At 43.6% G+C, this 27,813-nt stretch overlaps 1 protein-coding gene across 2 annotated transcripts; it reads right to left on the bottom strand.

Moving 5' to 3' along the window:
- Positions 1-2,040: 2,040 nt before the first annotated feature.
- Positions 2,041-11,622, bottom strand: IRF1 (interferon regulatory factor 1). 2 transcript variants are annotated; one of them, XM_030572003.1, is made up of 10 exons: positions 11,486-11,622; positions 8,405-8,496; positions 7,330-7,429; positions 6,977-7,153; positions 6,456-6,505; positions 6,199-6,334; positions 5,840-5,962; positions 4,836-4,879; positions 3,874-4,003; positions 2,041-3,254 (listed from the first exon to the last, which is right to left on the bottom strand). In XM_030572003.1, exons 2-10 carry the CDS (start codon positions 8,489-8,491, stop codon positions 3,148-3,150), a joined length of 954 nt encoding a protein of 317 aa, XP_030427863.1. In that variant the 5' UTR covers positions 8,492-8,496; positions 11,486-11,622; the 3' UTR covers positions 2,041-3,147. The 2 variants fall into 2 exon arrangements, with proteins under 2 accessions (XP_030427863.1, XP_030427864.1); XM_030572004.1 differs by lacking the exon at positions 11,486-11,622 and adding an exon at positions 10,679-11,451.
- Positions 11,623-27,813: the final 16,191 nt, after the last annotated feature.

The following is a 27,813-nucleotide window of genomic DNA, read 5'->3' on the forward strand; positions in this document are numbered from 1 at the left end:
TGTTCTCTTAGGTGGCTTCCATGAAGATTCCGTAGTGCACCCTGTAGGAGTGCTTCACTACCATGCAAGTGAGAATAGCCCCTTTTGTGGGGAATGTCGGAGAACACAATGTCTTAGTCGCCAATATCTATTAAGTAGCTACAGTTCACATCAAGAGAGTAAGAAGCTGTCTGCTATGAGCAACAACGGCGTGTAAGACCATGTGAATGAACCCAGTATTTAAAGGACATGTACTTTCCAGCTGAGCAAAACCCTTCCCATGGATCAACTGATTCCATCAAACTACTGAACATCCATCTTGACACCATGCAAATTCTTACCTTTACCGTTGGGCACCAGCAAGCACAGAGGCTGATTGCCATAATGGGTTAACAACAAGATCCCCTCCTGCACCTACCCCACAAGCAATACCAGGATGATGGGGAAAGCCTTTTGTGACATTTTTTATACTTAGCTGGGAGAAAGGTGCTTTTCCCACTGCCCACAGTTGTCTGCCACTTTGAGTTGCATCAAAGTTAATGTATGGGTTGGTGATAGTGACAGACAATGAAATAATCTTCTTTACCACTTCATTCCCTGTGCTTCCAGATGCCATCAATCCTGCACAAATATGCTAGTTTTCAGTAAACCTCTAATTTTTATGGCCTCACTTTTATTTCTCTATTTTCCTCTGTATCTCTCTCCATTAGTGGGGAGTTACATGATCCACTTTTGACCATTGGGCTACCCTTCCCCATGTTCCTTTACATTCTGTTTCATGCCCAATAAGGGCCTGAGCCAAACTCCATTGAAGTCAATAGGAATCTTTCCATTTACCTCAGTGGGCTTTGGATCAGGCCCTGAGTGTTTAGATCTTGGTCTTTCTTGGCCTGAACTTCCTATCCTAGTGTTTGTTTAAGGGTTTGATGCTTCAGTATTACTTTTTTTTCCAAGCAAAACTTCCCATTTGAGTCCATAAGACTCTTGCCTGAGTAAGCAAGGAATGAAGCATCAAGCCTTAGCAAGAGAGTAATTTCTCTAAATGTTTTGATATTTGTTCAGCATTTTCCATGACCTTAACCCCACTGCACATCAAGGCCAGTTTCCATGGGATAGAAGCATTATTTACTGGCTGTGTCTGTGTGTGCATCCTTGCCAACTGTCTTCTGATTTCTCCAAGCTTTTTTCTCATTTCAGGCTAAGGGTATTATTCCTCAAACATGTCACTGACCCCAGAGACTGATCTGACCCAGCGTCTTCCTCAGCTGGAGCTTGAATTTGCATTGTCCCAAACTTGGCTGCACACCCGTGCTGTAAGCAATAGTACCACACACCATGTTGTAAGAGGTATCAGATTTCAGTGTCTCTAACTCAGGCCACATGTGCTGCCCCATCCGCCCCTTCTCTCCATCCACCCCAGAAGAAGTGATTTCTAATGCAGCATAGTGCTTACTGCAATCCAGCATGTGGAAAAACAAAACCAAGTACAAAGTTAAGCTTCTTTTTTGCAGCTAAATGTCTATTTGCTTTTCTATTTCGAGTGCTCTAGCCTGTTAGGCTATATCTACACTCAGGACACTTCTAAAAACATCTCATCTCCACCGATACCAGCTTGACTTCACTGGAATTAGCCATATTGGGGAGCCAGAGCACAGACAGGCCACTGGTGCTTTTTTCTTTTAAGTACCATGCCCTCTAATGCTGCTCAGAGCAGGTCTAACCGGCATAGTACTTGAAGCATCAGTGACAGCAAGTGGCTCACCTAAACTAGGGTTTCTCAATATTGCTAATGCTGGTAAAGATAAGCCAATGGTTCCAATGATGGGAACTTTTAAAAATGTCTCCAGTGCAGACCAGGCCGATGGCTCCAAGTTGACTCGTGCTGGAAGGAATCCCATTTAAGTCAATAAGTGTTCTGTTGGGTACCAAACAGGATCACAACAGACCCCATATTTAAACATGGTGACACCAGGAGTATTTCTGCCAGCAATCTGATTCTCAGGAAATGCCCAAACAACCCAGAACACATTTTCGCATTAGCTTTCAAATAGATCAAATACATTTCATATATAAAACATTTTTATTAAAACAAATGTACAACACTTTTTATATACACAACTATGTACAGGAAAATGCTCAATTACAATTAGTGATTTGATGTATTTCCAGATACGTAAGCATAAGTCACAAAAGACTTCCCTCCTTTTTGTACTTTGTACTGCTCAGCATAGGCTTATATCTTTTTGTTCTCTAAAGATCTTCTCTACACAGTTCATTGGGTATATACAGTACATGGTAGTCTATGTACTCTATTGCAGTGAACAGCATTAAGGTGGCTGCCTTGAAAGGCACTGCATAAATAAAGTGTTATGCCCATCAGTGCAAAAAAAGAATGGATCCCAACGTGTGGCAGCTTTTTCATAATTATTAAATGAAAAACTGGTATACGCCATGCATAATGACAACAAACTAGAATGTCCTATGAGCAGATCATCTGAATAACTGTAATATGTCAAAGCAAAGCATGTAGCTGATTTTCACATTTTCTCGGATTAAACATATTTACAAAAGTGAGGAATTTGATTTGTCGGTCAAATGTTTGCTGGAGTGATCAAAGGAAAGAGGGTCAATTAGTGCAATTTTTGTTGAATCCAATGATTGTCATCAAGCTCAGCAGTACTTCACCAGGTACGTATCAACCAGAGCTAACATGAATAGGCAAATTTTGCCCTGTGAGCCCTAAGCACTGGATTGGTAAAGGAGAGTAAATGAAACTGTAGATGACCTCCTCCAAAAGCAGTGCTTTTAAGTTAGAATATAAAAGTCATGAGAGAGAAATGGGGATCCTAGCCCAGCTTCTACTGACCTACAGCACCTTTCACTTGTATCCCAACAAAGAGGTCAGGACCCCATTTCACATTAATGTAGGAACAGCTTCACATCGGAAGCAATTTTAAGTTTTATAGGACAATGGCTTAGTCAACCAACTCCAGTGCACACAGTTCTGCTAAGGTTTTTTAATAATGGGAGTTTCGCTAACTTGATCTCTTCAGTCCCAGAAGCTAAACGGAAAGTAGAGGTTCTTTCTTCTCACACAGTCAGTAACAAACAATGCCTCCCATGAGGAGCGAAGTAAAGCAGTTCACAGTCTGAGGCAGCAAGAGAAGTTTACAAGCTACATGGAATGGCTTGTATACCAGTAGATCGAACTGTGTCCAGCCAAGAGAATTCTAGACTGCTTTTCAGATCAGTACAAAATCTGAACTCTATTTCCCCTAAAAAAAACAAACAAACAAACAAACAAACAGAAATGAAAAGAAATTTATCATGTGTGGCAGCAGCAGCAAAATAGTTTATGTACACTAATAATACTATAATGAAATGTAAACATTGTTCTCTGACTAAAATTGACTATATCAGCAAGATTTTTATCTTAAAAATGCTTTAAATTTGCTGAAATCCTTATTACAACTTCCATTTTTTTTTAAAAACATTCTCACTGGTGATACAGCTAGGTAACTTTAACTCTGGAAACTGACACAGATTAAAAGTAATCTGTAAGGCTAAAATGGAAATTGAGTTAAGCACATATTTCTGTGCTGAATTCCCACTAATCAGGCCAAGGCTGCATATAAATATAACTTTTAAACACCAATCTGGTACATTTTCTAGTACAAATTGTCTTTTAAAAAATCCCCAACAAATGCCTTCAATTTGAAATTACCATGCTGGTCAGAAATCTAAAATAAAACACAGTAATGCATGAACTGCTCTATTCTTTTTGGTTTTTCACCCCACTTAAAGCTATCTTGCATAAAGAGCTTAATCTGCTTCTCCCTCTGTCTCTCGTTGTATTCTAAAGTAACTTTGCTTCAGAAATTAAGGGATTTGTACCTGAGGTTGTATCTATTTCAGAATCTTGCTCCTTGTAGCTGAAGTTGCTGCAGATGTTTTGTGTGCCGGGCTCATTGGTAAGATATCCTTTCCCACCAACACTGGTTGCATGCCAGTCTTGTTCAAACAGCTGTAAGAGACAAAGGGAAAAGTTTGAAATGTGTGGGCCTTACGACATTAAAGAGAACAAATAAAACCTTATTGGACAAACAGATCAGCAGCAATAATATTTCCTACATAGGGCTAATGATGCCAGCTGGCATTGCAGTTAAATTTGAGGGCAGATTTCATCATGATGTAGATAACTATGAATACACATCATAAAACAACCTCACAGTTTGCTGGAATTGTCAATTTTCACGCAAGATTGCTAACACTGGATTAGTATAAGTACTACAGATCAGTACTGAGGACCCCTGTAGGAAAGCTTGCACAAAGCCTATCCACACTATGCTTACTGCTAATAGCCCCTCTCTTTCACAAATGCTAAACTCACTTCCCTCCTTGCTCATATATGTAAAATTCCTATTAATTTAAGTAGGGATAAGCTAATGCAGAACACATGCCAAGAGAACACCCCAAGAAGGAAGGTGCTTATAAATAATAGTGATTAATGTGTTACGTGCCTCGATGTATAGCTAATTCGATTTAAATGCACCACATTAATTGGGGGTATAGAAGAGATTCCTTCTAGAGTGTAAATGTCTTCTGAGTCTCTGATCCATCACCCAGCTTTTCAATCTTTGTCTCTAAAATGACACACGTTCTCCCAAAGTGACGACAGAAGAATATTAAGTATTTCCACCTGTGTGTGTTCTCCATATCCTGGCTGTACATAGGATTTTTATTTACAAGTTCTCAGTGCACCTAACTCTGTTTATATGTTTTGTTTTCTCTTCCTCCCTTGATACAAATAGCAACTTATTCAATATTATTCTGAAAAGAAGCGATCATCTTTTTACCTTGTAAAGTTGCTCTTTCATTTCTTCTGCATCATCATCTGTTACTGTTAGGTTTTAAAAAGACATATGGAAAAGAAAAAACATGTTTCTGTTAACTCGGTGTCCTCACTGGCAAAAATCACAGATCAGCTTCCCTGCTTTTCCATTCAGTTATCACCAGAGACTATTTCATATTTTCTAGTGACATAATAGCACTAAAACATCTTATAATCCAGCAGATTCAGGGTCACTTCTGCCACCTCTATGGGTAACAGGAAGCCCTAGGAATTTCTGCAGGATATAGAGGTCACCACTCTAGAAAACTCTGAGCCCCTAGCGTACCCCTCCTCCTGCAGTGATATGACATGGTTTTTTGGGGTAGATCACATCAGAGGAGTGGACAGTTGATCCACAACTAGATGCTTCCATCATTCTCAAGCTTCCCCTGTCCTCTTATAAACCCCGTTACTGTTAGAGGTCATGAACTTCAGTGACAATTGTAGGCTGGCTGTGCATCTGCTCTACAGCCTCCCAGCAGGTTGGGGGAACAAATCTTTCCCCCTGGAGACCTCAAGTACAAAGCACTGTGCAACAATGCATCAAGATCAGGGATCTCTTCCTTATCCCTGAGGGTGACACTTTTATACCTGGAAATGAGGAGTCTGAGACATGTGATATCCCAGCACAGTTCAGGCAGCTAATGAAAATATTTTTCATCCAAACCTTCAGTCCTTGTGCATGCAAAACTGCCAATGACTTCAGCAGGTGTTTTGCACGTATAAGAGCTGCAACATAAGGCCCCTCAACTTTAACAAACTCAAGCTTTTTGTTTTTATAATAAAATTGACTACAGATGAGTAGATCCCATTAATCCTGGAACGCATGCTAGATCTTGCCATTTGTACTTGAAGGGCCTATTGTTTTTTCTGGCCCCCCATGCAGCTGCATGTCCTGCTTCTGCCCCTGAAACCAGCAGTGGTAGGATTATCTGGTTGACCTGAGGTTTAAACCAATAAAATACCAACCTTCAGAAGATGAAGCCAAAGGTGACACTTGAAGCTGGTAAAGATCATTTGTGCTGTCAGCCATTGCTATTTCCATTGAACTTCTCCAATCTGTCATTGTGTTCATATCACACGATGAGAGATCTATGGAATACACAGAAAGGAAGAGTTAGAATTTTTAGGAAATGCAAAGGCTTTCTGTTTCAGAATAGCCTCCAGTCCCTCACAGTCCATGCAATAACACATTGTATATATCCCATTATATAGCTGCCCAGGAAAAGCCACTGTTCGCTCTGCTTATGATGCCGAGATCTCATATACTGGGGTTTGGTAAGTGCAGCACATTCTGCTAAGTTTGAAGAATTAAAATTGAATCTCACCTAGGGTGATGGAGGCGTCCTCAATCTCCACTTCCTGTTCTGCATAGCTGTGAACTGTATAACCACTGTGGTCATCTGGTAGACTGCTGCTGTTCTGTGCTTCTACTGCCTCATCCATCCTCTGGTCTTCATATGACTATAAAGATACGTGCATTGAATGAAAGATCTATTAGACCAAGATGTGATCTATTTGTTCCCACATGCCAAAATTTCAAAGCAAACCTCTGACTCCTTTAGCTGCTAGAGTTAATACGTACCTTTCTCTTACTCCTGTTTTTTGACTCTCTAGATGACTTTGACTTCCTTTCTGTGAAAGAAAAAACAAGGTGACAGTGAGAAAGAGCCTGCAGGCACTTCTGATGGTTCCAATCTTACATGACCGCAATTGCTCTGTGTAGTGATGCTTTGCGCTGCAAGGGCATGATCATGCTCTGGGAGTTTTGCCATTGATTTCAGTGACAGCAGTGACTGCTGTATTCTTCCCACCCCTAAGGGGAGCGCACTTCTGTGCCCGATGAAGTGATCCCATTAGGGGTATTGTGACAATGAATTAATTTTCAAAAAATTGCTATGAGATCTTGGGATGAAAGCAGCTAAACATTTGAAGTAATATTTAGCAATGTAATAATCCTGCATATTCATAGCAATACTTTACTTCTATCAAGGAATTTATACTGTACCTGTTCACAAGCAGAACAGGAAACATAAACAGACTATTAACTGCAGTAATGGTCCCCTTAAGGCAAATTATGTTGAGGATAGGCTATAACACACCTACCTTTTTTCTGAAGCTTTGTTAAGGGTGGTAGCATCCTGTAAACTCGGACTGCACTGCAGCCTTTGTTGATACTTTTGTCCTTCACTTCCTCAATATCAGGCAGTGAATTCATGGCACAGCGGAAATTTGCCTTCCAAGTTTTGGGATCCGGCTCTTTCTCGCCTACCTTGTATCTCCCTATAAATAAGAGGTGGTGCGTAAGTATTCAGAGATTCTGCAGAAATCAGACCCAAAAGAACTAATTTGTGTTCCATTTCAGTCATATAAGGCAGTCGATATAGTCACATGGGACGTAGATTAGGGCAGAATTAGGCTCTATCTGTTTGTGACAGAATTTTAAAACCAGCACGTACCAGTATGGATGGCCCAGCTTCGGAAAAGACAGGCATCTTTATCTATATCCCAGCCATGTTTAGCTGCATGTTTCCATGGGATCTGGAACATCATCTTATCCTGTAGTTAAACAATGCAGTTTTGAATACAGAGAATATAACATACACCCATTTGTGACTAAATATGGACTTAATCCAAGATAACTCCGCCACACCAAGGGAACTCTGCCTTAAGGCTGCCACCAGATCCTAAGGTAGCATTCACTTAGTACCATCTACGTTCTACATCCCATGTAACATTCCCCAAGGGTTCTGAGTTTCACAGAGCTGTATAACAAGATATTATAGCTATGAGGGACAGTGCCAGCCTCAGCCCAGAACTACCTTGGTCTGTTGGTTTCTCTCTGATCCTTACGTTTATCATAAAATTCTTAGGTGTCTTTCTCTGTCTGCAAAGAATCTTTTTAAAAATTAACAATAAGGAACTACATACATCAAAAGAAAAGTATTTCTTACAGTGCAACATTAATTTAGCTCAGATAGCTCCTTTCATACGCACTTCAAGACACTTTAAAGTTTAAAATATTCAATGAGCAAAAAGTCCTGAATCAATGAGGATAAACCTAAATAATCTTGTTGTGGGTGAGTTTCATATGGTTGTAATTCTCAGTGAAGTGATGGGCATGCAGTACTGAAGTCAATGGTTCAGATGCTCAATATCTCTCAAGATTTGGCCTAAAGTCCCATTCAGTGGTTGAGACTGTAACACTGATTCCTTAACTGAGATAAATGGCTTGACCCAAGTTAGAGGCAGATCTCAGATGTTCTTGGCTCCCAATGTTATGATCTGACTGCTCTCTCAATTTTTTTTCCTTCGTAGTACTTCCCCAATAAAAGTCAGGTCCACTCCATTTATCATGATCAATTACAGCTACCGTTTTCTGATAACAAAAATGCTATTTTATGTCGTGCATGTAAACTCTTTCCATTTTCTTTTAATCTATTGATGTGACCTTGATTTTTTTTATATAACATCAGCTAAGAATACAAGGATGAGGATGATTAAAGATACGAAAGTAATGACCAAGAAACCCACCTTGTTGATCCACACCAATCCTGGTATTTGATTGGAATTAATCTGCAACTCCAGCCATGGCCTCATACGCATTCTTGTTACTGGCATGTTGTCTGTGAAAGGAAAGTAATAAATATAGGTAAGCAAAAGAGTTAAATATTCTGGTAAGCTGGGCATTTTGTAATGACATCCCTCATGCTTACTCTTAACACTCCTCCTGGGCAGTCTTTCAACAAAGCCCAAACTCGGTCCAGAATCAATAAACAATTTCTCTTCCAAAATCTTGGCAGTTTCTGAATGGCAATTTTTGTTCTAATCTGGCTACATTATCCCTTTCATGGAGAAATAAAATGATAGAATTTGGGAAACTGGATGGCTCTGGAGGTTGGTACTGCGATGCAGAGCTCTTCCCACCTACGATACCTTTCAGAACTCAGACCTGTAGTGAGAAAGAAGTATGACTGTCAGGTGCTGTTTGGTGGCTTATGTGAAAAGAGTTTGGTCTCAGAGCTTTACCCAGTGAGCAAAATTGCCACATCTCACGAGCTACCAACACCAGGCTGGGTGCAGAACGCAAGAAGTCAAAGGTTCATGGACTCTGAACTCCTCTCTTCGCACCCACAATGTTAGTCACTCTGGGTTGTGGCCAAGGCACACTGGCAAGGCAGTGTGAATTGCTAAGTCCTGTGCTGAACTTGTCCTGTGCCGTACTAAACAATGGGTGTCCATCTCCAGGGCTATCACGCCCACGCGTCTCATGAACACTAAATTAAAAAAAATTCTTAAAATCTTTGTAAGTGGCTGAGGATGTGTGTGTGTGTGTGTGTGTGTGTGTGTGTGTGTGTGTGTGTGTGTGTGTGTGTGTGAAGCGTGAGTGTTAGGCTCCAGAGGAATTATAGACTAGCAAAAAAATTCTTTCTGAGGGAGTGTCTTTGTTACTTGTCTTTTCGTTGCCACTTATTTCAGTGCCAAGTTTCCCCTATCATTAATGTTTACCTTTTTTTAAAAAAAAAAAAGTGCAGTAGATTAGTCTATAAATGGTGCACTTGCTACAAAGTTTTCCTTGCACTAAGATCTACTGTCATAAATATATTTCTTGTCTTGTTTTTTACACGGAAATATCAGCATTTCCAAAAACAATAGAATTCAGTGTTTTACAAATAATAGACCTTCCTCAACAGCTTCAGTGGGCTGCCAGTGGGGTTAGGCTTACATAACCCAACCTCCCTTTATAATGGGAGAGGAGATCAATTACTTTATCCAAGTTAACATGCAGCTTTTCTACTGGGCTCCTTCTTTTCCTGTAACACATTCCTGCCTGTATGGCCTCCATGTGGACATTAGTATTTAGTTTTGGTGCTAGGATAGGCTTAAAGAAGGGCTGCAAAACTGAACTCAAGGAATGATGCTTGGAGTCCTGTTGTAAAACACAGTTAATTAGACAATTTCAAGCTAGTAGTGGTTCTTGACTAAAAAAGACTCAACTGACATTATTTTCAGCTTTATATAGCTCCTTCATACTTAATGACAAGTCTAGAAACTGAAACAGGAATGCAATGTTTGTGACTGAGAATAGCATTACTAAATATTTGCAAGCAATCCTGAAGAGCAAATTATATTTATGAGGGATTGTGTCTGATAATAGCATCCAGAGGCCCCAAACCCAATCAGACCCTCTGTACACATACACAGAAAGGCACCGGTCCTGTCACCATATGCTTACTGTTCCTCATGAATGTACTGACACAATAGATTATGCTAACATGAAGAAATGTTATGCAACAATTTTGATTCCTAAGCAGCCAATACACTACGGTTTCTGACGTCCACTCTCACTACCTCACTCTGTTGGGCAAATTCTAATACAGAATGGTTATACTTTTCTCCAAGACCCTTGTGTTACTCAGATTCAGATGGGTGAATTAAACATGCATGCATTCAGCATTTCCCTGCACTGGTAGGTCTAAAATTAGAGCTTTGCCATTAATTTGGCACAGTTTGTGGGTGTTCATTTTACTTATTATTGCTTTTGTGAGACTAAAACGATGCCATCAATTGTGCTAGCGCCAACAGTTTTGTTGCGATTTTTTTTGTTTAAAGTTGTATTCATACGCATATTTATACAACATATATTTCCAAAGTGCAAAATACTTTTCAAAATACATCCCGTGATCTTATATTTCTCTAGCTAATAATTATACACCTGAATTTCACATCCTTAAATGTTAATTTGCAACATAGCTCATCCGAACAAACAATCCTCCAATTCACAAAATCATAAAATACAGCAATCACCTCTTTTGTGGCCAGTTCTGCAAATGCCTGAAGATTTGATTCTTTATTTGTTGGTCCCACAGATCTTTCCCCATAAACCTTGCCTATTTTTAGCTTTTCCCAACCTCATCTGCATTCAAATGCTTTAATTCTCTCTGTTGCCTGTGAACGCTGCTCTCCGGTGTTGAAGCCAAAAGCATGACTTTATTTTCAGCCTTTACTTCCTGTGTATCGGAGAGCAGCAACAGCACCCTTTGTTGTCACACAGTTGCTCGTATTTGTCTTACTCTCTTCCTCTACATCACCTCAGAAAGCAATCTGATGCCCAAGCACAGAATTAGAGGTGCTATTTACTGTGTCTTTGCATTACACATAACTGTACATACACGTCAAAACAACAACACACCCTTTCCTCCCTAACAAGATAAATTGTCACCAGAATGTGACTGAACCTCTAACGTGCACAGCAGCTTAAGTGTCTGCAAAATCACTAAATTCCTCGTTTTACCAGTTCAGAAGTTGATTTGCAGGGCTACGGCCATTTATTGCATGCTACTTGCCATGCAAGCTTCCAGCGACTGGTCTTTGCTCTCTGTCCCCTGGCTCGCACGACTAAAAATACTAATTGCATCCCTTGCCTTGCCAAGCCTCCGTGCGCAAGTAGCTTTCCTACTATTTCCCTGTTGGCCTCCCTGGTTACAGGACCGAATGCTGTTTGCAAAGTCCTGCCACTCCAGTTCCGAAGTTGTCCTGCAGCGAGTGCTCCCGGCAGGAGGGGGAAGCAGACCTCTGACTCGGCGGCTGCTAGCTGCACCAGGCGTGACCCACCTTGCTCTCCGGTCCCCAGTGCACAGCCCTGCAAAGGTGCCCAGTCAGCCGGCAGATCCACCTCCTGTGAACGAGCCGCCACTTCTGCAGGCTGCGGAGCGGGGTGGTCTCGGTATATCCTAACGCTAGTCGGGATTCCCCGCTTGCTTGGCCTGAACGTCTCCTGCCGACCAATCAGCATTCGCCCAGAGGCTTGGCTAGGCTCCGCCCTCCGCTCATTGGCTGGCTGGCGAGCATCATTTCGGGGAAATCAGGCTGTTGTAGCACTAGAGGCTGAAGGGGAAGTACGGCTGCCCCTCCCCCGCCCGTCTCCGTGCTGCTCCCAGGGTGTGGGAGTGGAGGGAAGGGGGGAGACGTGAGAGGCTCCTTGAGTCTGAAACTGCCTCCCCACCCACCGTGCACCCATCAGTGTCACAGGAGCAGGTGGCCCCTGGGTCCTGTCTCATTGCAGCTGGGACCCAACCCCTGCCCCTATCCCTGGGGGGCAGACACGGTCTGGGTCCCACTGTCCCAGTTTCTCTAACTGGTCAGATCCATCCCTGTACTTCTGAGGGGCTTGAAGCCAAATATGGATCTGGGGGCTGTGTCCCACTGCCAGTTCTGGGCTCCTTTTGCATGGTCTTTGGGGCAGGGATCTTCTCTCTTGCACACCTTTATGCAGTGCAAGATGTGTTGGCATTACTAGTGATACTCTGTGCTCTGGGTGCCTTCCCTCTGAGGACCTCCAAGCGCTACATGAACACTAAAGAACTAAGCCTCATCACCTCTGTGTGTGGCAAGTATTATGTCCATTTTACAGAGAGACAGAGAGAGAAATTAAGGCATAAAAGGTTAGATGACTTGTGCAAAGTCAGAGAGGCACAGCTGGAAATCAAGAGAACTTGGCTCCTAGTCCCTTGCTCAGACCATTAGACCAGGTCCCTCTGCATAAAATCTTACATGCTAATATTACCTTTCATTCTAACAGCTCCTAAAGCGCTTAACAGACCGACTAGGATGCTACACACAAAAATTGTTGAATCCACCCCTGAAATATGGCAGTGGGGGTGGCAGGGGAGAGCAGCAGCTTGTCTGAAAGCACATAACAACACTAACAATTTAGAACAGGAAGTGAATGAAAATACTGCATGCAGCTGAAATTGCAAAAAACCCTATTTGGCCAGGATGTCAGAGTTAACATTCCAAACTCTTGCAAAAAGGATTGTGGGACTATAACCAACTGGGAAGGATTGATGCTGTTTTAACATCTCATTGAAAAGACTGACCCTTAACACCATTCTAGGGCATCAATTTAGTACAAACTAGAAAGAAAGACTCACCAATAACACAGTTCATGAGTCCTAAGGTGGACCTTGCAACCATGAATATATTTAGTCAATGTTAGAGTTACGTAAGAAAGTATGTAGCAGCACCTGGAATAAAAAGCAGCTATGATGACCAGTGGAAACCAAGCCAGAGGAAAATAGCAGGAAAAAGGAATATGTGGGGAATGTTCCTGATTTCCTTTTTTCTTTTTAAACTTTTTTGTAGCATGTAGTGACAGTTAAGAGCCTGTTTGCTCAGTTTCTTGAGTCAAAGTAAGGTGAAGTTACTGGTATGTCTTTAAAATGACAGTCCATCTCAGTAAGGGGCTGATCCTGCACTAACTGAGAACTCAAAACCTAGCAGTGTTGAATGTTCAGGGAATGCACATTGGGTCTAAAAGAAGCAGGTATGGGCCTCTCTGAATGCAGGCACCAAACAAGTCTCTGTGCACACTATAAAAATAATTAAGTCAGGGGAGCTGCTGATAACATAGTCCCCATCTGGTTTCACTGTGGTGAAAAGTGGTAGTGTAGACAAAACTTGACCATGCCCTGTGACCAGCTTAAAAACCTGGACAATCTTAACTGGGTCCTTTTAATTTGGTTATTGTTGTAGCATAGATGGAATTTTACTTTGGTGTGTCTGTTCATAGAACTCTTAGTTGAGATCTGGTTTCAGTCTCTCACGCCCATAGGGGTATAGAACATTGCTTAATTCTCCACTGAGTCCCAAGACATTTTTTACTTCCACAGCATCCATCTGCCAGGCGATACGTACAGTTGCTTGTAGCAGCAATTTTAAAATTCATCCTATGTACCTGACCTCCAAAGCTATCACTATGGAGGAGGAGGGACTGGGAGACAAGGACACTTTGCAAACATTGGGAAGGAAAGCATCCCCCCGTCTCTCCAGCTTCGGCAGTGTGTCAGGGACGTGTTGCTTTGAAATAACTATCCTAAAGAAAGAAGGGTAACCATTTCTTCTCCTCCTGTATGCCTCTGGGCAGGCACATGGGAGGTGAGGGCTTGATTCACACGACTGAAGTCAACAGAGAGACTCCCATTTATTTTGAGAGAGTTTGATTGGTCCCTGAGAGCAGAACTGGGTACGCTGTTTTTACCGATGACTTGATTCTAGCAGAGAGTGAGGTCATTTTGAAATGTCATTAGTCATTTCATGCTAGCATTTTAATGGTCCCCAAGTAAGGTATGAAGCTCACATCTAAGAGGAAGGTAGGTTTGGGACTTTTTGCAAATCTAGGTTAACAGCATCTGCCTGCTGTTTTCATGATGAAAAACACAAGCATAATCTAAAAAAGTAAAGCTTAGATTCTAAAGAAAGAAGCAAAAATCAGAAATCTCTCAATTTTTCTTAATTTTTCAGTCTATAATTTTATTAGTATATATTGTTAAACATTTTTGCTATGATAGGACCTTCATGTCAGCCAGGTCAGAGCCTGTTGTGCAAGGTGCTGTACAAACACACAGAAAATGACGGTCCCTGCTCCAACGAGCTTACAGTCTAAAAGACCAGGCCTAACCGGTAGACGAGACAAATAAGCAGGTCAGTATGGAGACAGGGAGACAAGGCAGCAAAAATGAGACTGTTATGTGCAATTCTTGCCCAATCAGGGGCAACAAACACATTTTCCACTTCCAGACAATGAGCTACAATTGATCTGAAATGCTGTAACATTCAATTCTAAAGGTGACCTGCAAAGGAGGAGGAAGTTTATTTACCTTTTTTCACTGACTTTTGTTATGTAAAGCTAGACAGAAAGATTTGTTTGTTTTATTTTAAAGCCCTGTTTTCTGCTTGCTTGTAAACTTTAGAAGTACCAGAATGTGGAGTATGACCTTCTCTGGCTGTGTTGGAGGTCTTGAGAGAGAGAGAGAGATCATGAGTTTTAGGTATATAGGAATTGACATTCTAGATTAGGACTGTATCCTATCACCACTGATAATGGCCAATACCATCTACTTGGTTACAAGAGGAGGTTACAAGAAACCTACAGGTGGCAGTTATGCAATAATCTGACCACAGGGAAATTTTCTTCCTAAAGGTTCCATTAGAGCAGTGGTTCTCAACCTTTTTCTCATTTGCAGACCCCTAAAAATTTTTTAATGGAAATGCAGACCCCTTTTGGAAAATTTAGACTTAGGGTATATCTAAACTACCCACCTGATCGGCGGGCATCGATTTATCATGTCTAGTCTAGACGCGATAAATCGACCCCTGAGCTCTCTCCTGTTGACTCCTGTACTCCAGCGCCACGAGAGGCACAGGCAGAGTTGACGAGGGAATGGCAGTAGTCGACTCATTATCTAAGTAAGTTGACATCAGCTACATTATTCACGAAGCTGAAGTTGCGTAACTTAGATCAATTCTCCCCCGTCCCAGTGTAGACCAGAGCTTAGTCTGCAGACTCCCAGTGGTCCACAGAACTACTGCATTAGAGGTTTGTTTTTTGCCTTGAAGCATGAACGCTTATATTGCTTCCAAAAACTATTTTTTAAATTCTTACGATTGTATCATTTTTCTCATCTCTGAATGGAGGGGCTCAAGATGTTGAACTTTGAACAAAAACATCTTTTCTCTCAGTTGTTTCTCAGGCATTTGAATTGAACAGATGCTAACAAAAGCAGGCATGCAAAACAAGAGCTGCCAACGGTAAATATAAATCACTTATTAGCTGAACTAATCAGGGGTCATTTGCAGAGTGGGTTTTATGTCATCCTATGTATGTCCAGTCATCCAATAGTCTTTCAGGAGGTGGTGGGGGGGAAGTAGCTATGATCTGATGATTTAATGGGAAAATATTAAAAGCTTCTTTATACATAATAAAGATTGGGCAGGGGAAACGGCACAAATCTGCCCCCCTCCTTTTATTTTTTTTTTTTTGCAGGTCAATTTAAGAATAGCTATTCTAGGCCTTTCAGGTCTGGTGGACCAGTATTCTTCAGTATTACATGTTTTACTGTGTCTTGAGCAGCTGCGCTGTGTGTGGTGCATAACGTAATCTTCTTTGCTATGTATGTTAAATCTATAAAATCATCTAGGGCTGTGAGTAGGCACTTATACTGGGAAGCAAAATAAATGCAGAGTAGGAATACACAAAGGGAGAGTAACACCTTGATCTCAACTCTGCTCTTGCTTAAAAGAGTTAAATCAGCAGTAACTCCACTCAGTGCAATGCAATTTAAGTGAGAGCAGAATTTGGCCCATAGATCCACATTCTGCTGCAGGATCCCACTCAGAGTGACCTGCAAAGGATTTTACCCAAATCAGGGGTGGTGCTTGTTTTGTTTCATTTGTTTGCTTCTTGTCTGGGACCAAGAAATAAAAAATCAGATAAAACACCTTTGTACGTTACGTTCTAATTAGTCTGAGAGAGACCTAAAATCCTATTTCTCGTTCCCATTTATATACTAAAACACTAACAACCTTACTCAGTACAAAAAACAAACAAAACTGCTTTGGGTAATTACTGAACAATATAGTTAACACAGTAAAAATTACAAACGTGGACACACTATATTTACACAAACCAGCAAACACTGTGTAATCAACACACTTCAAGAAATGGATGGATCATTCATAAAAAAAAGTATTCTGCTCCACATAGTGGAGCAGCACGTTGTGTATAATGAGAACTAAGAATTCACACATTCCTTAATGTACCCAGGAACTACATTCCTTTGTCCTACTTTATTTGATATGGAATTAGCTTACATATCTGCGTGGCCTCATTACTGTGGTATCTGAGCACCTCATAATGTTTAATATATTTATCTGCATGCACCACTGTGAGGTAGGGTAGACCTATTATCCTCACTTTAGAGAGGCAGAATTTAGGCCCAGGGAGACGAAAGGCCAATTTTTTTAAAAGCAGGTGCAAAATACCTTTTAAAAGTCTAGCCCTAAATGACTCACCCAAAGTCACACACGCAGTCTGTAGCAGAGAAGGGAGTTGACTTCAACTCTTCTAAATTGAAGGCTATTGCCTTAACCACTGGGCCATCCTCTTGAGTAAATAATCAACCGGATACTTCAGTCTTCATCCTCAAAGGATGCCTGCACACTATCTTCAAAAGATGAGCCTGGGAACTTAGATTCCTAACTCTGCTAGATATTAGATTTAACAGAGACACTGGTTTTATGACTCACTACAACAACTGGTAACACACCCTACTGGCTGCTAATCCTTAACTTCCCACTTCTTTGTAAGAGGTCTTCTACATCAGTGGTTCTCAAAGCCGGTTTGCCGCTTGTTCAGGGTAAGCCCCCTGGCAGGCTGGCCAGTTTGTTTACCTGCCGCGTCCGCAGGTTCGGCCAATCGCGGCTACCACTGGCCACAGTTCACTGCTCCAGGCCAATGGGGGCTGCAGGAAGCTGCAGCCAGTATGTCCCCCAACCTGCGCTGCTTCCCACAGGCCCTATTGGCCTGGAGCAGCGAACTGTGGCCAGTGGGAGCTGCAACTGACCAAACCTGCGGACGCAGCAGGGAAACAAACCGGCCCGGCCCACCAGGGTGCTTACCCTCGCAAGCCACGTGCCAAAGGTTGCCAATCCCTGGGTTAGAGGATAGTGTTAGGGACAGAGGCTTTATCCACTTGGAAAACTTCTATGCCACTCACCAGACTGCAGTGAGGGGACCTAGCAGCTGGATCCTGAATGTTTTAAGCCTCCAGAATTTGAACAGGCACTGTCCCTGTCTTTGCACAGGAATCTACAGTATTGTTCTTTACTTAATCACAAGAGAGATATATAGATCTATACACAAATAATAAATCCTACCCAGCTCTCCCTGCTTCAACTTCCTCACCAATCTGAAGCACTCTTTGGGCTGGGGTCAGAGTCCTTTGGGATCATCCAGAGTCCTCTCTGCCAGTGCATAGTTTGTGTTCTGACACATTATGCCTTCTCCTCCCAGCTCTTCTTCTCTGACTTGACCTCTCTGTTCCATGCCCTCTCCTGCGTGTATCCCTGAGCCTTCCCTCCTGCTTTGGTCACGTATCTCTGTCTTGCTTTGAGAATTTCCACTCTCCAAAGCCCCACCACTGCAGATCATTTGGCCAAACTTTTTTCCCTACTCAGGCACTATTTTAAGTAACTATTGTATGGTCAGAGCACAGTCATAAGGTTGACCACTTTCCATTGGCTGTGGTCTGGAGAAGAGATGACACAGCCTTTTTTCAGCAATGGGGGAACCCACAGATACAGAGGGGCATTCATGATGACAAAGTAGTTTTCACGGTAACAATTTCCTAATATCAACCAGAATTCATAAAGTATACACAGCTTCCCCAAATCATCACACATCTCGTCTCTTTCCCCCCACACACACATCACCTGACCCTTTCTATGCCCAACACCCCGCTTTCCATTCCCCGCACCCTCCTTCTAAGCACTTGTCTGTCTTCCCCAGTCCACCCACCTGTCACCTCTCTCCATGCGCCTCACAGGTCTCTTGCAGTTCCCTAGTCTCTTTAACATATATCTTTTTTTCCCCCTGCACCTTTTTCATGCCCTCCTTCTGCCTGCCTCCATGCCACCAGTGTGCCTTGAACCACCTTTAACTCTCTCCATGCTCAACAAGTCTCCTACACCCGCTCTGAGCACTCCTCTTCTTCCTTCCCCAAGAACCCTCCATCTTGAGTCCAGGGAACATAGTACCCACCCCCAATTCCTACCCCACTTGAGAGTTCTTTGTCCACCTCTTCTATTATCCCTTCACCCTCCAACCTCCTGCTCTCCTGCATTTCTCCTTCTCTTCCTCCCTTCACCCTGCCCCCAATTTAGGGGCAATTGTTACTTCTTACAGGAGTTAGGCTGGGAATATAAAAATGGGAAGCTACCTTCAATCTCAGCTATGGAACAGCTCCCACCGCTCCCTAATACTGAGCATCCAATGATTGTTCCCAGATTTAGGAGCCAGTGTCACCCACAGCAATATACGTGTCCCACCCATGGTGCTAACACAGCTGTGTGGGGTTAAATCCGTGCAGAATTTGTCCACAGACTTCTATATGAGACAAAGAACAAAGGGTCATCATTTCCCTCCAGTTATCCAGACGGTGAATTGCAGCAAGGTAGCTTTAAACTGTTTCCATTTCTTATAAATGCTTCTTGTACAAGGAAGAAGCTTGACTGCAGCACATGTAGGAAAATAATTCCAAGAATGTTGAAGTGCTGCCCAGTTGGCACTACATGATATCCCTGGTGACTGAGATATTCAGATCATAGAAAATATGCCTTGAGACAGTGGTGACGATTTCCCAGAATCCAAATGACTTACCGTAGTGCCTGATCCATTGTCTATTAAAATCTACCAGAGTCTCTCCATTGACATCAATAGACTTTGGATCAGACTTCTACTTTAATAATAATAATTATTATTAATTTAAAAAATTACTGTTTTGCCTCTTTGGGGAAAAATTAGAGAATTTTACCAGTTCCATCAAAATGTCACCAGTATTGAATTGTAATGCTGTTCCACAGGAAGGGCTGGATCCCTTATCAAATGTGTGCAGCAGCAAGGGAAATTTGCCAAGGGGTCTGATCCTGGGAGGTGCTGAGTATCCTGTCCTGCCATTTTCCTCATGTGATTTGAGGGCTCTTGGCAATCTGCCTGCTCGGGATCCAGGTCTGAATTTAATCCTTCCCACTCTGCTTGAGCTCACTGAGGGCATAAACAAAGCTCTGCCATCCCTGTCTGTTATGCTGTTTGCAAAAAAAGCTGCCTTGTTATGTTGCTAACATATTTTACAAGGCTAGGTCATTGGCCTGTTGCTTATATCTGCACCACCCTAAAAACCATATCCCTACTCATCAGCTGATTGAGGACAATGGGTGGGGGGGCGGAGAAAGACTGTGGTTATCCCTGCATTGGAGCAGAAGGGGGTAGTGGGGGAGACAATGCACCAAAAGTCACCTCTCCCTGGAGTATCTGCACAAGTTTCAGTTCTAACTTCTTTGTGGGAGACACAGTCCCTCCTCACTGGTTCTTGGAGCTAGGCTGTCTGAGCAAGGAGTGTCAGTGGTCCTGTGCTTCTGGAGTCTTCGCACCTGATTCAGTCATAGTGAGCTCTCCTCTTTCATTCTTTTTGCAAGAGTGTAACCCTCCTGACTTCGGAGAGCTTACTCCTGATGTACATTGCTCTAAGCAGGAGGAAAACCAGGCCCACGAAATGTGTTCAGGACCTTCTGCTAGGGCAGTGCTCCTCCCGTACCACAAGCAGCTACTCATTTGTCATGATCTCACCCTCAATTTCTAAATATCTCAAGATATAACAACCCACCCGACTGCCGTAAGTTTCACCGACACAAGCACCGGTATGGACAGCGCTATGTCGGGGGAGGGAGGGAGGTTGCTCTCCTGCTGATAGAGCTACTGCCGCTCTTTGGGGGTGGTTTAATTATGCCAACAGGAGAGCTCTCTCCCGTCGGCATAGAGCAGCTCCACAGGAGACCTTACAACAGCGCAGCTGCAGCAATACGGCTGTGCCGCTGTACAGTCTATAGTGTAGACATAGCCCAAGTCTGAGGGCGCTCACTTTTGCTGGCTGTAAGAACAGCTGGCCCAAATGAAAAACCACATGATAGGATGCTAGGGTAGAGCATAGAAAGGGTTCAGCCACTTGGAGCTCATGGTTTTGTGTGTCCAAAAGGCAGCTATGCGCAAATCAAGAGATTATTGTTTTGCATCCCCTTGACTGCCTGCACCCCTCGCTTTCTGATTTGAAAGAAGCACAGCGTAGCCTGGAGAATCAAGCTTTGGAGAGCTGTGGGCTGGAAAAAATAATGAGTATAATTTAATCATGACCAGTGCAGTGAACAGTCTCTGAGAAAGGCTCTGTCTGGAGTGCACTCCTTGGAGTCACATATAAATGAACCATATGTTCAAGGATCTCAAAATGCTCTGTGCAGTACTGGCCCATAGGGAATTTTGCTATTAACTTCCCTGGGAGCAGAACCTGTATGGTACTGTTGCTGTTACATAATGGAGTTTGCCCCTGTGTTAGGTAAACAGTCTGAGCGATGTATTTACTGCCTTGCAAAATTCTACTCACCCACTCGCTGCACAGAGAGTGAATCTTTTTGGTGGGTAGGTACAATATCATTTATATGATCAAGGACAGAAGTGTAGCTTTGGTATCTAGGCTGTTAAATTTTCACAACTGTTTTGTTAGCCTGCATTAGGGGAATGTGCGGTATCAAGGGCATGACATAACTGGCAGCTAGCGCAAATTTGCATCAAGAGTTTTAAGGTAATTTTGTAATGCAGCTGGGTGCCAAGGAACAAGAAGGTTTATGTCTGCGACTCTGATACTGTGGGTGCAGTAAAGAGATTGGCCTCCAAATCACAGAGCCCTGGACTATATATTACAAAAATTGGAGTGTGTTCCAGCTCTCTCACTAACTTGCTCTTTGATTCTGACCCCAAACAACTGGGCTCAGAACACATGCTTCAACATGGACCAAACCTGGAGCAGAACCAGTTGCTTATGCAATGTGACTGCCTTCATGGGGACTGTATTAATTCAATGTTTTAAAATCTGTTGACCAGTTTCTGCACTAGGATGAATGGAGTTTGGTCTTTGTGCACAAAGACAATCCACAATATGTTACGAACCCAGTTCTGCCAAACTATCTGCAGGTGTGGCTGCTAAACAAACACCATTCTTCAATCAGGACAGTGAGGGGACTGCTGTCCAGAGTGGGGAAACCTCTTGGGGGGGGGCACGGGGGATAACCTAAGCAACTGAACGCCAGAGAGCTTGCGAACAACTGTTTGAATGATTGCTTGCTGCTAAAGCAAAACATGGGCCGATGCCAGTTGAGAAGGGCTCAGCACCCTCAGCCAGGCCCAAATTTTCAAATGAGTTCAGCTCCCATTTAGGCACCACAATAAAAGGCCAGATTTTCAACAGCTCATTGTGTTGGAGGCACATTGGGTGTTTAGCTCTTTTGAAAAATCTGGCCATGGGAACTGCTGGGTGTTGAATACTTATGAAAATCTGCCCCTTATTCAGGTGCTTAAAGGGCAGCTGAGCTCTTATGAAAATCTGGCCCTCGTTGCTGCCGAGCACTGGGAAATCTGGGCCTCGATCTTTTGAAAATCAGACTCTAAAGGTTTGATCCAAGGCCCATTGAAGTTAATGCAAAGACTGACTCCTATGCTCTTCAGTGGGCTTTGGCTCAGACGTATACAATGAATGCTCTTCTATGGGGTTGTGAGGGTTAATTATGTTTGTGCTGGGCTTTGAAGAGGCGAAATGCTGTTTAGTGCTAAAAGCCTGTACCAAAGCTCTCTGAGGCCAATGAGAATCTTTTCACTGACTTTGGATTTGTCTCTAAATATTCTGTATCTATTCAGCCTCCTTTAGGGCCAGACCCTAACTTGCTTTGTGGAATCTCACCTACTCCAATGAGATGTGTCTGGGGTGATCAGATAGCAAGTGTGAAAAATTGGGACAGGGGTGGAGGGAAGGTGCCTATGTAAGAGCTCCAAAAATCAGGACTGTCCCTATAAAATCAGGACGTCTGGTTACCCTAGATGTGTCACTTGAGAAAGGCAAACAAGAAATCCTGCTCCTGCGTCTCTGACTCAGTCTCTGTGCATTTCATAAATAAAATGTCATGGCAAAATAAATAAAAATCCCTTGGATATCCCCTTCCAATAAGGAAAAGGATTCCAATGATGATTCACTTCCATTCTGCTGAAGCTGGCAGGGGTTCCAGTTCTTCTGAACTCAGACATGCAGCATGTGAGGATATTGAAACAATTGCCACATTCTTTGGTATCAGTACATCAAATAAGTGACAGAAGAGACACCGAAGCATTGCCCCTCCAAGGGAATGTGCAGAACCAGAACTATCTCCTCACTTCATACTAAACCAAAACATACCCAGAAGGGGTTGTCTCTCAAAAGACAACACATTTGCCATCCAGTGAATGGCTGCTAAGACTAATAAGAGTGCAATATGTACCAAGGGATCAGTACTCTAGTGAATTCCTGTAATTAAATATTTTTCCATACACAAAGATACTTCTGATGAGAATGAGCTTTGATTTGAGATTTAAGAAAAAACAAAAACAAAAGGAAGCAGTAAATTCTTGAGGCGTGATCACATGACATTGTGTCGTTGGTAACAACCTGCCATGAAATGAACGCTAAATGGTAGCCTGCTCCTGCAGATGATAGTCCTTGAAGATTCAAAAGAGGCAGAGAGAGAAAAGGCACCTCTCTAAGGCTCTCTGCTGTCTCCAGGGGCTGGGCAGTCATCGTAAACAAATAGACAAACTTATTAGGTCCAAAAGCCCTTCTAATCCACCAAAATAAACTTTTCTCCTTCCCTTCACTTCAATCACATTTGGTCCCCTAGCTGAAAAAGGATGGGAAAACAAAGGAGGCTTGCGGAACACTCTGAAGGTCATCACATTTCTGGATTGTGTCAGACCAAGAGAGGGAGGTGAATTCTAGTGTAGGGGCTCTATCATGAAAGATATCTTAAAGGATGATGACCCCACCATACTTTCATTTACTACCTCTAAACAATCCCATCCCCAAAAGTCTCCTTTGCTTGTAATCTGGTCTAAGCTTTATACTCAAACAAATATCGTAAGTATTTTTTTAAAAGTCCTCTGGTGCACATTCTGAGAGTAGCTGGCTTCCCCCTGCCCTACACTACAATCTCAGGCAAGTGCTACTGTGCCATGGCAGAAAGGCAGGTTCACTTCTCCTGAGGCCTTTAGCTAAGCTCAAGCCTGACTGATACCTTGTGAGAAGGGGGATACTCTACTGCTGTTCACATGCTGATCATTAGAGCACTGGGCGCCTGGGACCCCAAGAATGAGACTGTGTTCCAGGACTGTATTGTGCCCAGACACTACACCAAGCTGATGAGGCAGTTGATGGTTTCCAATACTATCCATTGGTCAAGGGACATCTATATTGAACATGTTATGGACACCACCAATATGAAGATAACATGATCCAGACCACTAACTGAGAAGCAACAAGACTGAAGGATCTTTGAACTGATTTAACTAACTAGTCTCCTTTTTTTTTCCTGTTATATGCTTAACCATTAATCCTTTTGTCTGTATATTCTACTGTGGGCAATTGTCAGCTCATACAACTTCTCTTTCTCTCTCTTCATTTGCAATTCATGGATATAACCTTGTTTTTGACAAACACGAACTGATATAATTGGCGTATTTATAATGTGTATTCAATAACTTATGCTCTACAATATTCTCTGATAAAAGCTTTATCAGTTTAATATTGGAGGCATGTGCTGAGTGACTATAACTGGGTTCTGAATTTGTCATGGGATTACCCAACTTTTTTCCATCTCAAAATTGCTGACTTATTCGGATTGAATGGAGAAGTTGTCATTTAGCATATTGATGGATGATATGGCACTTCGCTGAAGGAACTGCTCACTGTTGAGTCAGCAATTTCTGGTCTCTGTCATTCATCTTCTCTGTGGATGGAAACTTGCTTTGAATGGCATGGGGTTGCCAATGACACATCTTGTAATGGGACTCAAACTACTCACTGAAACCATTTAAAACATGGTTTTTAAGACGTTCAAGATGAAATGACTTAAATGTGGTTTAGCTGACAAATTTAGCCCTGTTCACACTGGGTAGTCTCACTAGAGTTCAGCCAAGTTAGTGCAAACCAGCTTGATGAATGTGGCTACCAGCACAATTTAGAAAGGGCCTCAGATAGTAAATTCTTCAGGGCAGCAGAACCTGGCTAAATTCCCCAGGAGTGAATTTGCCCACTGTCTTTTACTCCAGGAGGTGGTGTTTGGATTTGGATTCAGATTAATGTTAGGCTGGAGCTTGGGATCTGGATTCAAGGCCAAACCATAACTAGGGTATCAAAATTTTGCAAGCAGCTCTCATAAAATTTCTACCGAAAACAGTGGCTATTAGCCAGGATGGGCAGGGATGGTGTCCCTAGCCTCTCTTTGCCAGAAGCTGGGAATGGGCGACGGGATGGATCACGTGATGATGACGTGTTTTGTTCATTCCCTCTGGGGCACCTGGCATTGGCCACTGTCAAAAGACAGGACACTGAGCTAGATGGACCTTTGGTTTGAGCCAGTATGGCCATTCTTATGTTCTTCTGTATAGTGTGCTGCCATCCTGCTGTAGTGTTTTAAGTGTAGACAAGCCCAAGCTGCTGTACATACAGTGCTTTAAAGTCAGACTCTACCTAGCACTCCAGGATCTGTCCTCTGCAGGTTAGCCTAGATAAAACCTCTTTCTCCAGGCTTCTTTGCCAGCTTTGCAGCTTGCCAGCCCTGGGACCTGCTGCTCTTAATCTAATCTCAGTGCCGGCTTTTACCTCTACGGGTCCTGACTTTGGCTGCCTACAAGGGGCCAGTTATTCGTTCCTCTTTTTTTGCTTGTTTCTAAAAACTCTGGCGAGTTATTAAAAACTTGCAGAGGTTACGAGCTGTGGGTTCATTGTTCGGTTAAAGGCGGGGCAAGAGACAACCTGTCCCCGCCAACGAAACTTCTTTCTTTCTCCCTTCTTCCTTGGCAGGGCTCCCGCTCCCCAGTAGTTTGGAGTTTCGGTTTCTTGCAAAAGGAGCGTTGTGAATGAAATCGAGAATTTTCCGGGAATCGGTACCAGCCGCAGGAGGCCAGCAGGGGGCGGCAGAGCTGAGCCACGGAGGAGCGTCACAAGCTCCAGGGCAAACAGCTGCGAGGAAGTAGAGGTCAGGGAGGGGATTTTTCTGCGGCAGGGCGGAGATCGGTGCCTGGGGAGTAGGCGAGGGGGAGGCAGGGCCCGCCCCACTACGCAGTGTGGTTGGCTGGTTCCCGGGCTAGGCGCGGGATGCAGAGAACCTGGGGTGGGGTGAGGGGGGGTGGTAAGAGGGATGCAGCTCGCTGGGTGTTTGCTTGTGTCGTCCCCATTTTCCTGCCCGCTCCAGTCTCGGGGGCCCGCCCGAGACCCCGGGTGACCGTCTCTGTGCAGCCGATTAAACCTTGTCAGCTGCGGGAGCGGGTTTGCAGCTGGCCCGCGGGGCGTGGATTCGGTTTGATGGTACCGAGTGTGGAGGGGCAACCCCCCCCCAACCTAAAGCCTCCCCTGGCAGGCGGCAGCCCCCGGCGTGGCTCAGTGTGGACGGAGCCTGGTGTCTCTGGCAGGCGCTTTATAGCGGATTGAGCCCGGGGGCTGGGGAATCCATGGAGCGGAGCGAGCCGTGAGTCAGGGGCGGGCAGGAGTCCAGTGCTGGAGCCAAGGCAGCGCCGGGACTTCCTGCGCCGGGGCTGGGAAAATCCGTGCCGTGGGGAAAAGCCCTGCGTGAATGCACCTGACTTTCCAGAGGGCTGTTTACACTCGTCCTCGCTGCCGAAATGGGGCGGGAGGCGCTGGTTTACAGCCAGGCTCACGGCTAGGGGGCTCCGCTGTCCAACTGCCCCAGCTCTGCCCCTCCAGGGGCGCCGCCAGCCCAAGGGAGAGGGATTTGTCTGTATGGCTGCAGCCAGGCTGTCCCAACACCCTGCTCTGCCTGTACAAATAATGCTGCTTTGTCTTCCACAAGCACCGACAGACGGGCTGAGCCGGGCTTCTCAATAGGAATTAGCCCCTCTGCTCAGCTGTCTGTCTGGGGTGCTGATGCATCTGCCATGCCTACCTGTAAGAGTTAGGGGTTCCCATTGTAGGATCTCAAAGAGATTCACCAACACTAATTCAGCCTCGTAACGTCCCCGCGAGGTAGCTACAGAGAGGGGCAGTGAGGCACAGAGGATCTGCTCTGTTTATATTTTGATACTGCAACCATCAGTAAAGGTTTTGTGAGTCATGAGCCAGATCACTCCCAGCCTCCCGCTCTCACCACAAGGGGCTGTCTTGCAAATCTGAGTGAGCAGGCGGTGTGACATGAGTCAGTCAGGGTGAAATGCAGGTTCAGTCTATGAAAATAACCTGTTTAGTGGTGGAATTCATTTGCAGAACAGGGGTGCTTTTGTTTATGCTGATGGAAAGGGTTCCCCATCAAAAGCTATTTACAGCATGTATCAGTATTGTTAATAAACTCGTGTTCCCTTTAAATGACACTTTGCTTTATAAACAAAAATAAGAGAGGGTCCTTGTGGCAAGGAGTTACAAGCTTTAATAGCACACAAATACCTGGGTACCCATTTTGCATGCGCAAAGGCAAGGTGTACAGCCACATTGTCTCTGTGTGCATATGTTAATTACAAAATTAGACAATTAAAATAATTAACCCCATGTGAGTTACCTGCCTCCAGCCCTATACACTCATCCTTAGATTCTCTAGTCACTGTGATGCTTTTTGTCTTTTGAGCGTTCCTCAGGATGGACCTGGTCACTCAGAGACACCTCCTGGTCAGATTGAGACTAGCTGTACCAGTCGGCCACCTTAAAATGACATCCCTCTACCCGCTCACTTATAGACTGGTGCAGGATCATTCACGCAACCGCAATATCCACAGTAGATGCCCCAGAGCTACAATCTCTATCAAACTGTTCCACAGTATCTGTGACCAACATAACTGAACTTCTTTATGCTAAATATTAGCTGGTCTCTGGATGCCATGATACCTGCTGCCCCACTGCCGCTGAACTGTATGTGAGGTTATTTTTAAGCCTTCTGCCTCTGAACTAATCCTGCATTGGCAGGGAGATGACCTAATACATCTTTCTCATCTCTGATTTCTGTAATTTAATAGTGCTCGGCAGCTATTCTGCCTTGGGCTGTGGATTTATTAAATCTCATTAGCTAGGCATCTTCAGGCTGAGTCAGCGCTTAGCTGGAAGACCTTGCGGGAAAAGCCCAGGTGTTCAAGAAGAGGAGCTGGAGTTTCAGTAGTTAATACTGTTCTCTCTGAATGCTGTTCTCCTTGAGGTACTGTTGAACCAATACCCCAGCTGGGTTCTCAAGCTCCCAGTAAACATTTCTCAAGTAGATTTAGAACAGGCCTTACTCATTTGGGATTGTGAAAGGTGGGGCCTTTTGGCTCAGGTCAG

This window comes from Gopherus evgoodei, chromosome 8 (assembly GCF_007399415.2).
Source record: "Gopherus evgoodei ecotype Sinaloan lineage chromosome 8, rGopEvg1_v1.p, whole genome shotgun sequence".
NCBI lineage: Eukaryota > Metazoa > Chordata > Testudines > Testudinidae > Gopherus > Gopherus evgoodei.

Bases quoted from the DNA above. Each gene is read 5' to 3' on its own strand.
- IRF1 (XM_030572003.1), bottom strand. From the start codon at position 8,491: ATGCCAGTAACAAGAATGCGTATGAGGCCATGGCTGGAGTTGCAGATT. The intron at 4,004-4,835 runs GTAAAAAGATGA...TGTCTCTTACAG, and splicing joins TGAAAGAGCAACTTTACAAG to CTGTTTGAACAAGACTGGCA. The intron at 3,255-3,873 runs GTACAAATCCCT...TGTTTTTTTTAG, and splicing joins TGAAATAGATACAACCTCAG to GGGAAATAGAGTTCAGATTT.